This window comes from Salarias fasciatus (assembly GCF_902148845.1).
Source record: "Salarias fasciatus chromosome 7 unlocalized genomic scaffold, fSalaFa1.1 super_scaffold_4, whole genome shotgun sequence".
Lineage (NCBI taxonomy): Eukaryota > Metazoa > Chordata > Actinopteri > Blenniiformes > Blenniidae > Salarias > Salarias fasciatus.
The window spans coordinates 23,442,222-23,459,171 of record NW_021941229.1 but is presented as its reverse complement, the minus strand read 5'-3'; the positions used below and the strand labels follow the sequence as shown (position 1 = coordinate 23,459,171).

At 43.3% G+C, this 16,950-nt stretch overlaps 2 protein-coding genes across 2 annotated transcripts; one reads left to right on the top strand and one right to left on the bottom strand.

The window, feature by feature from the left end:
* Nucleotides 1–4,552: 4,552 nt before the first annotated feature.
* Nucleotides 4,553–6,290, bottom strand: LOC115382663 (uncharacterized). The gene is made up of 2 exons (XM_030084490.1): nucleotides 5,731–6,290; nucleotides 4,553–4,955 (listed from the first exon to the last, which is right to left on the bottom strand). The coding sequence occupies exons 1-2, from the start codon at nucleotides 6,265–6,267 to the stop codon at nucleotides 4,683–4,685; spliced, it is 810 nt and encodes a 269-aa protein (XP_029940350.1). The 5' UTR covers nucleotides 6,268–6,290; the 3' UTR covers nucleotides 4,553–4,682.
* A 4,713-nt stretch (nucleotides 6,291–11,003) lies between these two features.
* On the top strand, nucleotides 11,004–13,889 carry LOC115382666 (prostaglandin E synthase-like). The gene is given in 4 exon segments (XM_030084493.1): nucleotides 11,004–11,125; nucleotides 11,127–11,187; nucleotides 11,280–11,362; nucleotides 13,072–13,889. Coding segments are annotated over 4 exon segments (447 nt in total). The 5' UTR covers nucleotides 11,004–11,072; the 3' UTR covers nucleotides 13,322–13,889.
* Nucleotides 13,890–16,950: the final 3,061 nt, after the last annotated feature.

The window sequence follows — 16,950 nt, the reverse complement described above, 5'->3', positions numbered from 1 at the left end:
GATCAGTGTTCTGTCGATGATCCCAGATGTTCAGATATCGGTTAATGTCTTCAGCCTTCCTGCCACATGGCGGTAAACCCTGACTAATCATATTTAATGAACTGATCATCGGTTCCAAGATGAAAGCTGGCTTGTTTTGTTGTCTGATTCGTCCGTCTCGCCCACGTTTCCAGGATTTTAATGGCTGATGATCTTTTCAGTGACGATACGACACGCGTGTCATGTTTAGAAACCTCTTCAGGGGCTTAAGTGCAATAAAAAAAAACAAGAGAAATCTCAGTGCAATCGAAGCTCTGCTCTGGAAGTGACACCACACACTCCTGAACGTGTGTGTATGTGTGTGTGTGGTGTGTGTGTGTGTGTGGGAGCAGGGCGGCTTATTACAGAGCAGTGTTAAGAGATGTGAAGGGGTAATTATCTCCAACCACCCCTCTGTTTGCTTGTGTTACAACACGTAGCTATGCGTGAGATTTCCATTTCACCGGGAGCTTTGCTGCGGTCGGACCGTTAATCAGAGATCTCATCAAACACACGCACACACACACACACACACCTGATGTGATTGACTCATGTTTTCCCGGTGTTTGACAGTATGTGCTTCACAGCGATGACACTCGGACAGCACGGGACTTTAAAGCGGCCGACCTCCGACCTCAGTCTTAACGTCTGTATATCTGATGTAATTACCCATGACTGGTTTAAGGAATAAAATTGCCTGATCTTGTATATTCAACTTGTGTGTTTTTTCTTTTCTTTTGCTATAAATACAAACACAAATCACAACAAACAGGGAAGCTTATCCCCGAGTTCAAAAGAATATTCAGTGTTCAGTTTTTCCTCTTACTGTTGATATAATTCATGATCTTAATATGAACTGTGATTTTCTTGCTCTGATGAAGGTTTAAATATACGAAAACTTGCTTTATTCTGTTCAGTGTTATGAAATGTTTCCAGTCAGAATCCTTCTGGCTTCCTGAACTTTGATGCTGGTGAAGTTAAAGGGAAGTAAAACTCCTGTTTTGACACGACAAGGTTCATTTTTGTTCCACTGCTTTTAAGAACTCCTGGGATATCCACATGCAGATCTATATTTAGCATGTCAAAATTGGTAATAAATGTTGGAGGCAAAGAAACACTGGAATGATAACAGTGAAACGTGAAGAACGCAACCAATCCGGTGACCGAACGTGAGCTTTTCGACAGATGTGACCTGGAAGCGCGTGAAGATGGAGGACACACCTTCAGCTGTGTTTCGGTAGGAAGTGTGTGTCGTACAGGAGAGCTGCTGCTGAAGTGAGGATCAGTGATGTCATCTGGAGTCCCACATGCCTGCTGAGCCCCATCCAGACACCGGCGGAGCGAGAGGCAAGCGCAGGGAGCGAGCTGCCGAGAGGACGCCATGCACACGCTCGGCATCCACGCAGACCGCCAGTCCAGGTAAGAGAGACGCAGGGACAAACGCCGCTTCGTTACTGGGAAAGCTTGTGTGTGTAAGTGTGTGTGTGTGTGTGATGCTGTGATTGTGGAGCGACGCTGCAGCATCCCAGCATCACAACACTCTGCGTGTCTCTGAGCGTTTTCTGCTCAGACACATTCCAAAGTGTGGCCGATCAGTGACATGCAGGTTCCGTCCGCTCCGAGACGCTGATCAGACGCCACAGAGGGATGAATAATTCAGCGTCCTGCGGGAACGGCTGTCCGGGGAGCGACTGTGTCTTAAATCAGGGGGGTAATGACAGTCATGACAGCCGCTGTGCGAGAGCGAGAGAGGCTCGGTCCTGCTGTGTCCACGCCTGGGACAGGATGGGTGTGGCGTGGAGCAGCAGACCACTTGTCCTCTCCGTCCTTCTCATTTTAAAGTCTTTTTTTTTTGTTTTTTTAACGCTCTGTGGCAGACAGATGTGGGTGATGAAGGTCAGGCTGCAGATATGGAGGAAATCTGCATGAATCAACTGTAAAAACTTCAATTGTTAGGACAAATAAACTACTGTGAGGAAATAATTCTGACTGTTCTGGAATTTGTAGAGTTTAGATCAGTGGTTCATAATCTGGATGTGGGAACAAACTGGAGACACTGGAGATCCCAGGACGGTCTGAGGGCTCAAAGAAGACCATAATAACCTAAAGCTAAGACTTCCTACAATGAGGGACATTGTCAGATGCCATTTTGAATGCTTGTACAGCAGTGACAGTGACCTTACTGGAGGGAAAATGCCAAGTTTTGAGTGATCGTAAAGAGTTGAGAGTATTGAGCAGTTTTTCAGGACTCATTTGGAGGTTGTCAAAATGAGTTTTTTTCCCCACATGTTCTCAGACCAGGAAGAGTTCCAACGGCTGCAAATCAGAAGCTTCTGGCTTCTCTGTTTTGTTGATAGTGGGTGTGTCTACAAGTGTTTGCTTTGGAAAATTAGATCTGAGAAACGATCCGCTGCCTTATAAAGATTCATCTGGGTGAAAAACACACACACACACACATGGAAAAAACATGCAAACTTCACATAGAAAAGGCCTGGCTGGGATTTAAACCCAACACCGTGACACAGAAAGAGGGCAGGCTGATATCCAGAGCAGAGTGTGTGCTGTTATTAGTTGAAATAACTCATGTGGAAGTGGTTTGTCTCGGTGGAGTCGCTCGCCGAGCTCCAGCCTGCTGCAGGTCTGGCAGCAGAAATCTGCACTGAACGAAGAGGAAAAACTGCTGATAACAGAGGAAAATGGCAGATAGAGAGACAGATTTTCATGGATGGTTCACTGTAGCAGTCATCAGCTAAATGAACGTGTTTGTGAAGCGACCTCTTCTTGTTCCACGCAGCTGCCAGAAACAACCTGGATTCTGGATGCTCCTGCATCCATTTTTAATGTTCCACATTATCAACCCCTCAGCGGTTCCCCTCCTCTAAAGTGTACCTTCAACTCTCCACACAATATTTGGCAAAAGCACAACCGACGTGGGGCTCTTACTGTATCTGCCAGCCCGTAGACACACACACACACACTGTAACTTTGTCCAGCACCAGCAGGCTTGTTTGACTGGTGTGTGATGTATGGTCCAGCACACTCTCTCCCAGTCTGGCATCAATCTTTAATTTCCCCAAAGCACATTTTTCAGGAGCAGCTAAAGAATTAAAAAAAAAGCCAAACTTTGAACATTCTAAGTTCTGAAAAGGGTTTGGAAAGATGTGAAAGACAAAAAAGAAACGGGGAAGCGAGGGTTTGTCCATGTAATCCACGTTTATTTAACACCAGAACTTAAGACAAGATTCTTCACGCTTGCAAAGTAACAAACTCTTTTATCCGCTGTGAGATTCCAGCTGCTGCGTTTTTCTATGATACACTGATGCAGGAGGTTTTGTTTTTTGTTTTTTTAATGTGGGAGGATGAGCCTCCGAACAGAGGTTAAACTGTACAACACCCACCACCGCCTCCCAAATCTCTCACTACACACTGGCTCAAACCAACTAATGATTTTTGGTTAATCACCAGATGAAATAACTGCTTGTGTAAGTTACTAAGTCTCATGTAACAAGTGCTTTTTTTTTTAAGTGTTATATTTTTGGTTATTCTCTACAACGTGATTAATTCAGTTAGAAAAATACATATGTCAAAGAAAAAAAAAGGGAATATTTATCCGCTTATTTTTTAAATAAGGATATCATGCAGGGTTTCTGTTGCATAAGATGTGAACTGCAGACAGGAAAGACCAGCACCGGTACTCGGATCAGGCGAAAACATCCAAGAACTTGATCGAAAGAGACTCTGTCAATCAGTTTTACATTCAAAGTGGCATTTTTTGTGTTTGCTGCAGCGCCACAACGCTACCCTGTGTGAGACTGGCCGATCACATTCTTCAGCCTGATTTTATAAAATGTTTTTTTTGCCTCAGTCCATTTTAAATGAGCTTCAGTGAAGAGGAGAGGCCTGCTGCGTCCAGACACCTTCATGCAGCTTCTTCTTCGCACGACACGGCTTGGTTTGTGTTTGTGGGTCATACGGTGAAGCGCGTTCGCAGACAGTCATTTCCTGAACCGAGTATCAGTTTCCAGGACAGAGTCGGCTCGGAAAACAACACGCAGTGACCGAAACCACCAGGCCTCAACTGGCACTTCAGCGTTATCATGAACACTGGAAGGATGATAAATTATCCGTTTTTGTTTCACAATGTTCATTTTTACTGTAGAAAAACTTTTTTTCCCCTCCATGTCATGTCACTGACCTGTAGCTGATTAGTTGAACTTGTTCCAGAACACTTCTCCAGCTTTACCACTATTAATACTATTTTTCCAGCCTCTCTCAGCTTTTTTTCTATTTTTTTGCAGTGTTTTACTGCCAGTTTAGTCATTAATTTCTAGGAAGTGGTAAGATAATTTAAACCAACCCTTTCAAAATAAGGAGCAGACAGAGAAGCTGTCATAAAAACTGAATATATTGTTATACATCAAATTATACAGGAGAATCTTGGTTAGAAGAACATATAAGACACTTTTACATGTTTCAGATACAACTCAAAGTACATTAACCAAACAAAATAACAAATATACATGAATAATGTGATTTTTACTTGCAATATTTTGGACATTAGCACTGTGCCACTTTGTTTTGATGCCTAAAATATTCACATTGACCTTATGGGTGCAGAGATGAACTTTATTTTCATGTTGTGTTTACATTTCTGATCACAGGCTTTAAAATTCGGACTCTGTTTTAAAAGGTTCTCTTGGTTTCCCATCATCGTGCTGCGTCTGCATCATTGTGCAGAGAAGGGAGAAGCCCTCCTTGATAGTCTCTGTTATAGTGGAAACATTTTGTGCGATCTGGTCGAGTCTCGTGTTGTTACGCCTCTCAGACTCCTCCAAAATGTCCACAATGCGCCTCTTCAGTCGGAGGTCTTCATCCACTGCCGACTCCCAGTGGCCTCTCCTTTTCAGCCGGTCCTTCCTGTGATTGGAGAGCTTCGCCTTCAAAACAGAAGCCACACAAAATAGTCTGTTTGGGGTATTAAAAAAAAATGAATGTTAAACCTACACTTTACTTTCACAGAGATGAGAACAGTATAAACAGACTAAACCAGGGCTCTGCAACCTTTATATGACCATAAACATTTTGTGTGGAGACACAAAATATGTTAATCACCTAAAATGAAAAAAACATTTGCAGGTTGCAGACCTGGCATGGCTGTGAATAACATATATTTGATTTTATTTTTGTCTTTTGCAGCCATTTTTAGAGATTTTCCTTCAATTTTACATGGACTTTTTTTCACATAAGCCATTTTATGCAATTTCAGCTGCTTGGTTATTTATAGCCACTAGTTTCCTCATGGTTACAGCATTTATAAGTATATTTGTGTTTATTCCCTTTATATATATTTATATTCCACCGTTTTTCGTTTTCCTGTTATTTTTCTTTCAATCTTTTTATGTATACTTGCAAATCTAATCATTATAGCTTTACCGTTTTCCCTATATTTTTTTAGGTCATTTTAACCATTTCATCCATTATTTTATTATCCATTCCATTGATCCTGCATCCTGCTGTTTTTTTTTTAGCGGTTTTGCCTCATTCAGCTGTGTTTAGCTTGGGCCTTATTTGACATCGATGTGGAATAAAATTTAAAAAAGAGAGACATGATATTTATTCAGGTATATTTTAGTGAGCGCTTGACGGACGGATGCTGAAGATGCGCTCCGGAGCCTCATGTGTCTGCAGACCGCTGCATTAATGCATCCGTACCTGCACGATCCCGTCCCGCCGCTCCCGGACGACCTCGGGCGGATCCGGGGAGCAGATGGGGGCGTAGGTGATGCCGTTGCCGAACTCCGACAGCGGCGTGGAACTCCGGGAGGTGGTCGCCGTGTTGTCGCTGACGCCGACCCGCAGATCGGCGGTCTCAAGGCCGACTTCCAGGGAGCTGGTCGACGGCGGCCCGCCCCATATTTGTTGGCAGAGATCGTAGTAGATGAGCACGACGCGGCCGTGGCCGCTCCGACGCCCGGAGTCCACCGCCTGCCTGTATTTTCCTCTGACGCATTTTAGTTTGGACGTTACCTGGGCCTTTGTTATAACGCTTTCGTGTGGAAAGTCTTTGCCGTTTTCCTGGCTGCACGCCGGATACTGCTCCACGTATTCGCGGTAGATGTCGTAGTATTTCGACTGGCAGGATTCCCAGTAGATATTCTCCTGGGACTTGGTATTCTTGTAGTCGAGAGTCACCCGCAGGAGCAGCTCAACTTCGTCGTCTGTCCAAACGAGCGTCCGTGTACTCGCCATTGTTAAATGTTTGAAGCGGAAAAGCTCTTACCGCGCATGCGCGCCGCCATACTGGGATGTTCTGCGCATGCGCGGGTCGATGAACAAAAACAACAATGGCGGTCTCCACAGACATTACAAAGAGTTCTTTATATGGCTATGGCTCCCAGGCCACATTCTCCTGGGACTTGGCACTTTTATAGCTGGGAGCCACCAGTAAAAGCAACAACATGGTGGCCTGTCCATACAAAAGTACCCGTCCTTGTTAATGTTTATAGTGTCTCTTCTCTTCACCCGAGTGTGTGATATCACTACAAAAACAACGAACAGCGCCAACTCGTGGCCTGGCATGCCAGCCACATCGTTTTCAGCGTTTTGTTGTAGTGTAACTGGACATGGTTTTCAAAACGTTGTTGGGTAAATACAAAACTTCGGTCCCATTTTTCCACAACAGCATTTCAAGTGAGAACACAGTGTTGTTTGTGTTTTAACTCCAGAAAAGTTTCAGGAGTGACGAGATGGCGCATCTCACTCAGCGGCATGAGGGTTTTGAAATAAACTCAGTCAAGAACAGAAATGATGTCCAAGCATAAGTATGTTTAAAAAAAACAGCACCCAAACTGATATCGTCGACAAGTACAGGGATGAAAACCTGTGATCAAATATGAGGGTCTCCAGCACTGTAAATAAGATGATACATTGGAGCTCGTATATATTTTAGTGAGGGTTGGAGCACTGTCTGAATGAATGTGAAACTATAAATATGTTTGTCTATATACTATACATGTGTATATTTGTGTGTTTTTATGTGTGTATACATTTGTATCTGTATTTTTGTGTCTGAAATGGAAATTATAGTATTGATCTGCTTCTCATTAGATTATCGTGTCTGTTTTCAGCTGTTCATCAGGGTTTTCGTGAGCGCTCAGCTCCAATAAGCTGAGGAGAAGATAACTGGTGCCACACCGGATCATCTATCAAAGCTTCTGTATGAAGACGCCGTGAACTTGAAGCTGGAGGAAGGAGTTATCACATCTCAACGGAGACCAGGCAGACACACTCTCGAAAGCAACTCTCTCCCTCTTAGTGGTTTCTGGTAAAGCCGAGTCTGTAAATATTTACATGCCGTGTCTGGCAGCTGGGAGAGACTAAGAACACCTTGAGGAGGAGAGACACCGGTTATGACTCCAACTTACCTCACTCGTGCCCCCGTGAAGCCCTGAGGGCAGGGCTGGTCTGAGACTCTTGTGTTTCTCCTTTGATTGGATGAGCAGCTCCACTTTGTGTTTTGAGCCTTTTCCTTTTTGTGTGCACCTCCCACTTGCCTTTTTCCCCTCTTCCTCCACCACCTTCTATAGAAGAGAATGACTCATGCACATTCCAAGAAAACACTAACTCACTGTCAAAGAGTCAAACTGCACATATGATTTTTTCAAATTGACTTTTACAGTTATTTACCTATATATGTGTTTTTTTTTTTTTTGGAGTAAATATAATGTAAATTAAATACACAGTGCAAGATAGAATAGAAAAATTCATATTTTATTAACGTTTGTTGCAAATATGCAGGATTTCACTTGTGAATATGTGTGTGATCATGTATTTCCCCCTGTGTAACCTGGTGAATGAGTGAGTCTCAGTAAGTGTGTTAGATTTGTGATCCTTGTCACGTGAGGCATCATGGGCTGCGCCATGTGCAGCAGCTGGTGGACATGTGGACCGTGAGGATCGGCAGGACCGGCCGCAGAGCCATGGAGCTCTCCTCCTACCCTCACGTGCTGCAGGGGGGCTACACCGCACCGTCACCGGCCTCCACTACATGTCCTCCTTCTCCGACGCCGAGGACTGCTGCGACGACACCAGCTCCGGCAGCTCGCTCACCCTGGACTGGCAGACGCAGACGCAGACGCAGGCGCCTGACGGCTGACGCTGACGCTCACCTCCGTGTGTAGTGCAGTCTGCAGTGCAAACATGTAAATAAACATCAGAGTGGTGTTTACAATAAATGACTTGTAGTTTCTTGTTTGTCCTCAAATTGTAGCACTCATATGTTACACTTGAGCGAACTGACAGCATAAAATACAACAGCGGTGAACTGAGATTTGTCAGAATGGATTAAAAACCCGAGAAGACTGGTGAAAGTCTGGTTCTTTCATACTGAAAATAACAGATTAATCACAGAGTAATGAAATTGTTTTCCTATGAAAGAATGCATTGATGCAGCTCTTACGAAAAACATAAAGAAAACACTAAAAACATGAAGCTTTTGCTGTAGTATATTCCAATTCTTTAAAAAGACATCTGTAATGCATGCAGTGTATCCTGTTTGCACACAAATATCAAATTCTATTAATCATATGCAAAAATCCAGTGAATGAATTTCTTCTCAATTGTACAATTGTTGAAATAACAGTATATTTTAATCATAAAGATAGTCTTGAAAGTGCCTTCAACCAAACTGAAAGGTTTAAATACTGAAACAAAATCAATATTGCATCTTAAATATATGATAGAGACTATTTTTGTTCTTTTCACCTGGTATTTTCATCCTGTTCTGCCATTAAACAGTATTAAAGGAAGAATGTGCTGAAGGATCCACTACTGATCCGTTCAATCTGTGATCTGTTTTTAACTTTATATTGGCTGGATTTGCTTTTTGCTCCCTCTTTTACAGAAAAATGAAGGCAGGTAACAAAAATATATACCTGAGCAAGTCAATGTACAAGTTTCTGAATTTTTTTAAAGAAGCCATTTGTGGCTGTTTTTCTTGATATGCTGCTGAGTACTTTCCCCTATTACAGTGTGTCATTTGGTAAATTATATGAATGAAATCATGAGGTGTGTTGCTACATTTTGTTAGTAAAATCTTAAAATTCCTATCAGAACAGGAAGGTCAGACATCGATGGAGAAAGTTCGTCTGATTGAGTTCAACCTGAAGCCAGAAGCGCTTTCATAACGCTGTGAAATCTTGAATGACGACAGATTCCAGTGTTGAGTAACCAGGCCGCTGCATGATGGCACCACAAGAATCCACATGGAAATTTTCCTTGTTTTGTAACCAGCTTCACAAACTGGTGTTTTGCCCGCAGCCTCGCCAGAGTTCACCGTGTCAGTGCCATCACGACGACGATCCAGGAGTCCAGAAGACCGGATCTGTGTCAGATTTGGCAAACGTAGCGTGGTTTTTCTCACTGATGACACACAGGCCTGGTTGGCCTCATCTGGTCGGTTCTGAGTGAAGTTGCTCACGCAGCTAAATAAAAAAAGGAATTGAAACTCAAACATTAACACTTTGAAACTGAACAACGCAGAATCTTTTTTAGATGTCAATTTGAAGACAACACCTTTAAAATTCATCCAAAATGTGGATTTTGATTTAGAATAATTACACTTTTGTTTGGAGCATGTTTAATGTATTCTCCTCATTCTCATGTTTAAATTGATGGTAAAACTATTATATCTTCACATTATTGGGGAATTGTTTGATACTGTTTGTTTTATACAAGGTTTCCACTGAAAGTTACACTAAAACGTTTTTTGTCAAAGGAAATGTAAAACTAGACATATCACATCCATGACTGCACTTTGAAGATATTTTTAAAGGTTTTTGACTTGACTGAAGAAATGTAATTAAATGTTATTATATGTGTACAACACACACACATGCTCACTGGCACATAGAAATTGGGAAATTGCGAGTGCTGTCCATCAGAACGTTGCAAACTAAGCACTACTTAATCTCCCTCCATTTTTTTCCTCTTTTCCATGCCAAATAAAATGCATGTTTTTGGACAAAAACTCCACATGCACAGGGAGAACATGCAAACCCAACACAGAAGGGCTCGGCCTGGACTCGAACCCATTAAGCCTATGCTAACATAAAACCTAAACATAAAAAAAGAGACGTTTTAGCATTTTTTCTTCTTTTCAGAAACATTTTACGTTTAAAACACCAACATTTAATAAGAATCATTAAAAAGAAATTCTGAACTTTGCACACCTGGTTAATAGTTGCCATGATTTTTGTTTTATTATCCAATCTCACTCACACAGAGAACAGAACATTGATGACTGAAGCAACTGTAAACAGTCTCTCTGGAGCGGAAGATGGTGCAGTAAATCTGTGCTTTCTTGGGGAAACTATTTTAAATTCACAACAAACAACAGTTTAAATGATCAGCAGTCTGTTATTGTTGCTGATCTACTTGCACATTTTCAGAAACACTCTTTATTCCTGCTCCAGTTTTCCTGGAAATGTGGAAAATGTGTCACTTTTCCGAGATGGGAATGGTTTTCATTGGAAAAGCGACGCTGTTACAACATGACCGTCAACACAAATTAAAATTTTTACAGATGTAACCTCTCTTACTGACTCACCTTAGGTAACTTCTCTTCATTTAACCCATGAACTCCCGGTGCCCCCCTGTGCCCCTCTCCCTTAGAATCCCTGGATCTGCCCCAGAACATAAATATTCTTGAGGCAACATAAAGACTGATTTTACCTTGAGGGTTGAAGCAAAAAGCTGATTTTTCAGTTTACTCCAGAGAAAATAAATAGATTAAAAAGCGCCCAGGTGAAGTGTACCAAACTGAGGCGTGACAGGTGATTTCACATTTCAGTCTGGGATTTTCGGGGTCATGAATGAAACATTTCCGTTTGGCTGTGAGCCTGTAATCGCGTCTGGGAGTGGGTGGAGGCTCCGGAGCTACAAAAAAGCAGCCCTCCGGGCCCCACTCTTACTTTCAGCAGCGTTACGCAGCGGTTACGCACCAGCGTCGGAGCTCCGGTTTGATTCCTCTGTGCTGCACGGTAGGAGGCATTGCGATGGCAGTCATGATCAGGAACGAGGTTTTCTCCTGCTTTGTTTTCTACGGCGTGCTTGGTCATCAAAATGTACGTTGTGGCAATTATAACGGGACAAGTGCGGCTGCGTAAAAAGGTGAGGACCCAGGATGGGAGAATTACGCGCCAGAGCGCGTTTGAACTTATATCAGTGAATTTTTATCTCATGCTTTTTTTCCCCCAAAAAAGGCTTTTGCCAACCCCGAAGACGCGCTGAGACACGGAGGTTTACAGTTTCACAGAGAGGATCCATTCGTGGAAAGATGCCGGAGGTGAGCGACGTGCAGGAACTTTTACGCTTTCATAACGCACGGCTGCAAAAAATGATCTGAAATGCTCCCAAAGTATCCAGCGCTTGTGGCTGTTTTAGTGCTTTTTCTTTTCTTTTTGCACAATAAAAACAAAACCAAACTTGCTTATATTTGCTGCGAAGTGATCCCTCCCAGAGTTTGGTTTGGTTTCCTCTGGAGCCGTTTCATTTAGAAGGAACTCTCCCTCCACTGGCTCAAGCTGGCAGACGCGTCCCACTGCTGTGTTTTAACATGTCAGTGACAGAAGAGGAGAAGAGCAGATGTTTCTCTGCCATTAAACAAACCCCGGGCTTGTTTTTCCCCCTGTCTTCTGGTGATCGGTCCTGAACTGTCCACGAACTTGTCGTGAGAAACAACTTTTTACTGGAAATGTGAAACAAATCCTAACCTGGCTTTTCAGTTGTGTTTATGGATGAAACTAACAAGCAAACCAGGGGCGGTGGAAGAAGTTACATCCAGGAGTGATAAAACTGGAGGCTGGCACCGACATGTTCGACTCTGGATGAGGGGAAATGAAGTATTTACTTGTTGTTCTTGCTTTAATTGGTTTAAAACTATAATTTTAGATTTGAGGTGTTTTGTATTATGTCTGTTTCTTCAGTGCAATTAGTGAGCTATTAAATGTCAATTACCACATAGTGTTGCAGAGAAAAACTTCCAGATCAGTTCTCAAAATGAATTCAGGGATGTAATAAGTCCAGTCCCACTTTTTGGTTCAAATTAAGTTAATTGACAGGTGGCATCTTCTCTCAATAATCACCTAGAACCATGACAGTCGGGGCTGCACAGGAAAGCACTGTGTTATTCTCTAAAATACTTTAAGCGGACATTTAATGGCCTTTAGTGTCTGAAATAGACTAACAGATAAACAATAAATCACTGAATGGCAACAAAGTCGAAAAATGTGATTCAACTTTGACAGAAAATGTGAACAAGACAAAGAAACATACAGAGATGTTTCTAAGTGGAATCCAGTCAGACAAGAAATGCCTAAAAAGTGGCACTTTCTAAATTTTAAAATCAGTTTTTGATAATTAACAAAATATTCTGACAAAATGACTGTTTTCTGTATGAAAGTTAACAGAACTTTTTTTAAAAGTTGGAAAATGACTGAGACATTCTGTAAATCTCCCTAAAATGATGCATATAATCTTAGAAATGCTTCAAGAAATAGATGAATTAACAAAAAGAATACAGGGCGCTTAACAATACCTCTCGTTTGATTCCTGATTTTTTTCTCCTTTTCTCCTAAAAATGGGAGGAAACTTTACACAATGACAGACTTGACTCTCATACATTAGCATTAGGGGTTAATGGACAAATAGGCTTTTCTTTCACATGCACTGTTTTTCTAAGAGCCGCCAGAATAACAGGTCCCCTGGATAATATTGTTAGAAGTTTGTTTTTCGAGGTGGGTGGAGAGGAAGCAGGAAAGTGGTTTAGATAATTTGGAGCCTGTTGAAGTTTTTAAAAGGACGAAGTTAAGTAAAAACAAATTAAAGGTTTTCCTTAAAGTTTCCATTAAGAGTCACTGATGAGAAACTCTGATTTACTCAGAACTGTGACTCTGAAACGCTGAACTGTCGATCCTGTGTCACTGCTGAGTCACCGAAATGCAGACTCTGTGGAAACTCGTCAGCCTTTTTCAGGGAAACTCTCCTCTTCCGCAGAGCTCACATCAACGACATGGAGAACATCCTCCCCTTCCTCTTCCTGGGCGCCATCTACTCCATGATCGGGCCCTCGCTGTCGGTGGCCCGCTTCCACTTCCTGGTCTTCTTCCTGGGCCGCATGCTGCACACCGCCGCCTACCTGCTGGCCCTGCGCGCGCCCACCCGCTCGCTGGCCTACACCGTCGCACAGATACCCTGCGTCTCCATGGCTCTGCAGATCCTGATGGCGGTGGCGGCGTACGCCTGAACGGCGGCCGGGGGTCATCGGGACCGGGATCGGGTCTCTCGATCAGACAGGAATATCAGTGGGAGTGCAATACGAGGTGTGTGAGCACACCAGCGCTGGTTTCTGTGAGATTCAGTCAGTATTTTGTTTTTTTTTTTTTCTATTCACTAAGCTCAAATGTGACAAATCTTGAAGTTGCCAAGGACTGTGCACGTATGTGCAAAATGCAAAATGAAGGCTGTTGCTTGTTCTGACAGGATCTGTTGGCATTTGCTGTAGATTTCCCAGCACTGCTCCGTATGTTTACACACGGACCCAGACCGCCGTCCTCCTCGTGGTGGACTCATCTTCCTGTGCAGATTAACGTGTGTTTAGGTTGGATCCAGGAGCGCCAGCGGGCACGGGGGAAGTGTCAGTGTCACAAAACGACTGCTCCTTCTCAACTCAAAAGTCCTGGAACAGCCTGCAGAGGAAGAAGTTCTATCTGTGAAAACATGTTTTAACACTACCTTAATGATAATTTATTCTTCATTTTAATGTATACGGTCATGGATCCATCTCTGTTGGAAATAAAAGAACTTTCAGTGGAAGCTGCTGCGTGTGTGTGTGTGTGAGTGAATCGTCTGCGTGGACACACTGTGCTCGGCGGTTCGGGGGGACGGAGGGGTGGGGGCCCCACTTTGTGTGCAGGAGTGAGACGATCCAGAACCGCAGGGCAAACTTCCAGCATTCCTCCACCTGTTATGTAACGAGACCCTCTGATTGTGCTGCCTTCGCACTGTTTGGCCCCGAGGGGTCGAGGGGAAGTCAAACAGGCGTATTTACAGTAAGAATGGAGTCCGGTCAAGCATTTCAACTGCACACACCTCCAACGAGCCGCCCGTTTCCTCTCCCTCACGTGGGACTTGGAGCAGCCGTTTTCCATAACAGCATAAACCCAGTAATCCCAGTTCCAGAGGTTTTTTCCAGTGACTAAGCTTCGAGCCCACGGAGCTGGAATGTGTTGTGATCATGGAGACTTTTGTGTTTTCGACGAAGGAGCAGGAAGCGGAGGGAAGGTGGGAGGATTGGAAAATCCTCTGCTCTGAGTGATTGAGCATCCTCAATCCATATAATCTGGGTGAAGCGTGAAGCCGGCGTGTCGGGGGCCGGGGCGTGTCTGCATCCTGAGCGTGCGTCAGCGCCGTGGTCGTCTCGAACACTCCTTTACCCCCGAGGTTACAACAAACCGGCCTCCTGACCTTCAGCCTTCATTTCTCAGTTTTCACAGAGCACACTGAAGCTTTTTTTCTTCTCTCTTTATCTTCGTTTTGTGTGTTTTATGTATTTTCTTGAGGAGATCAGGTGACATTGCTTGTGTTCTCTGTCAGGTGATCGGTTTAAGTTACCGGATGCTCTGTTGTTTAGAGGGTGTAGACTCGGCTTGAAGGAGACGCAGAAAGAAGACAAGCTGGGATTGAGATTTAAAAAAAAAAGTCTCTGTTTAGGTGGTGTGTTCAAACAGCTCCGGCAACATGTATCCCCACCTTGTGGCCACACACAGACACACACACACACACACACACACCAACACACACGCTTCAACTTCTGAGAGAAACTGTGTTGATTCCGGCACAGTCACATGATCTGAGCCCTTCATCTGGGTAAAGCAGTGCAGGTGGTATTTAGTAGAAACTTTGAACTGCAGGTTTTCATTAGACATAAATAAAATCTCATGTGTTTCATAAGACTGATTGTAAAAAGTCTCAAAAAGTGAAGAAAAAAAGCAGCGCCTGAAATATCCTTTGACAACACCAGAGTGTTGAAACTTTCCGTTTCGAGGTGATCAGAGAGTCAGACCCACACTTCCTGTCAGTGCCAGAGTCACTCTGAGCCACCGAGCTACAGATCAGCAGAACAATACCGACGTTTTTGAGCCTGTTTAGTTTTTTAAATTTCCTCGGTAGCTGAGTAAGAAAGTGCCAAGATGAGATCAGCTCTTCCTGCTGCGACCCGGGTCAGGACCGTCCCACCTGAGGCCAGATTCCAATCTCCCCTCCATAAAAACTTTATTTTCTACAAGACAAAGCAAAGAATGCTCCCCACAATTAAGCTGTCCCACATTCCGGAGCCGCTGAGCCGGAGGGAATCTGTCTGCAGTCCAGGATCGTCCTGCCACAGTCCTCAGGTCGGCTGGGATTGAAGGTGGGCCAGTTTTCCCATCAGGGCCCCTCGGCCCTGAGGACCTGCTGGAGGACGCGATGCTTCCTGAACCACTGTCTGTTCAGAGATATTCTACTCTCATTTTTTTTTTAAGCTTCACTTCACTTCTGAACTATAATCCAAAATATAGTTCATTTTTCTTTTTTTTTTAACATTAGAAGCCATGTCTTTATATGTCCTAGCACTCTTGACTCACAGTGAAAAAACCATGAGTTCAAATCCTGCTCTGGTCTCTGTAAAACCAATACTTCCATTTTCTGGTGCACTGGCTCATCAGTTTGGCCCGCCTCCCTAAACTGCCTGTCCAGCGAGATCAGTGATCAGCTGATCCCTCAACTCCTGGTCACAAGATTTAACATAATTGTACCTTCATGCTGTCAAAGGTCAAATGCCATCTCTGACAGTAGAAGTACTGTACACTGATAAACCAAAAGCACTGGCTGCCAAAAACAAAATGAAGTGTAAATAGAGTGTCTCGACTCGTCTTCAGTAGCAAAAAGGGGCGAATTTCTCTGAAACAGCAGCTTGCTTCAGACTCTGCCTCATGTGGCGGCAGCAGCATGAAAAAAAAGCCCAGGATGTAAAACAGGTCTGTTCAGTAATCAGGTGAGCAGTTTTGCAGAGGAGCCCTCCGTCGTGTTCCAGCCGACTACTGAGCTGCAACATAAGAGGGACTCCAGGCAGTCTCTGTTCAGCGTCTTCGTTCTCACACTCAGGAAGAAAAGGGGTGAACGGAGTCAGAACAAACAAAAAGGTGGCATGAGGGACCAAAAGCAGAGCGAGGCGGCAGTGAGGCTTTTATAGACCCGACTCTTCTCTGGCAGCTGCTGTCAATTACTGATCAGCTCCGCCTGCATTGAGAAACATAATGAGCAACACTGAATGCTACGCCGTTCAGTCACTTGTATTTATCTGTGGTAGTCTGTTTTTCTTGCTTCCTTTTTGCATCCTTCTTTAAAGTATCAGATTTAAACTATTTTTTTAAATCACATTGTTTCCACAGTTAATCATGATTAATCACACTTTGAATTGCAGTTTTTAAATTCTGTTGTTTTGCACTTGAAGGCAGTTTTCAGCCCAAAACGTAAATAAAACATCCATCAGTCCAAACAATCCATTGAAAAGTTGAATTTAAAGTCATTGGTCAAGTTTCAGCATCGCGACTTCCTGCAGCAACTGAATTCTTCCCAGAGCGTCTTGATTGTTAATCAAAACCAGAGAACTTTGCTTTTGACCTTGTTGGATTTTCTTTCAAAAAAGCGCCATGTAGACCAACTGAATACAACGTCTATGTTAAAAATACAATTTTCAAAGTGAAAAAAGCCCTAAGCCTAATTATGATTAACCACAATAAAAAAAGAAAATCTTTAGTCATCCCTATATTAATCATGATTAATACGATTACCATTGACTGCCGTAATTTAAATTAAATAGAGTGTGTTGCACAG

Coding starts and splice junctions, on each gene's coding strand:
- LOC115382663 (XM_030084490.1), bottom strand. CDS start 6,267: ATGGCGAGTACACGGACGCTCGTTTGGACAGACGACGAAGTTGAGCTG. Junction 4,956..5,730: donor GGCGGGACGGGATCGTGCAG/GTACGGATGCAT, acceptor TCTGTTTTGAAG/GCGAAGCTCTCCAATCACAG.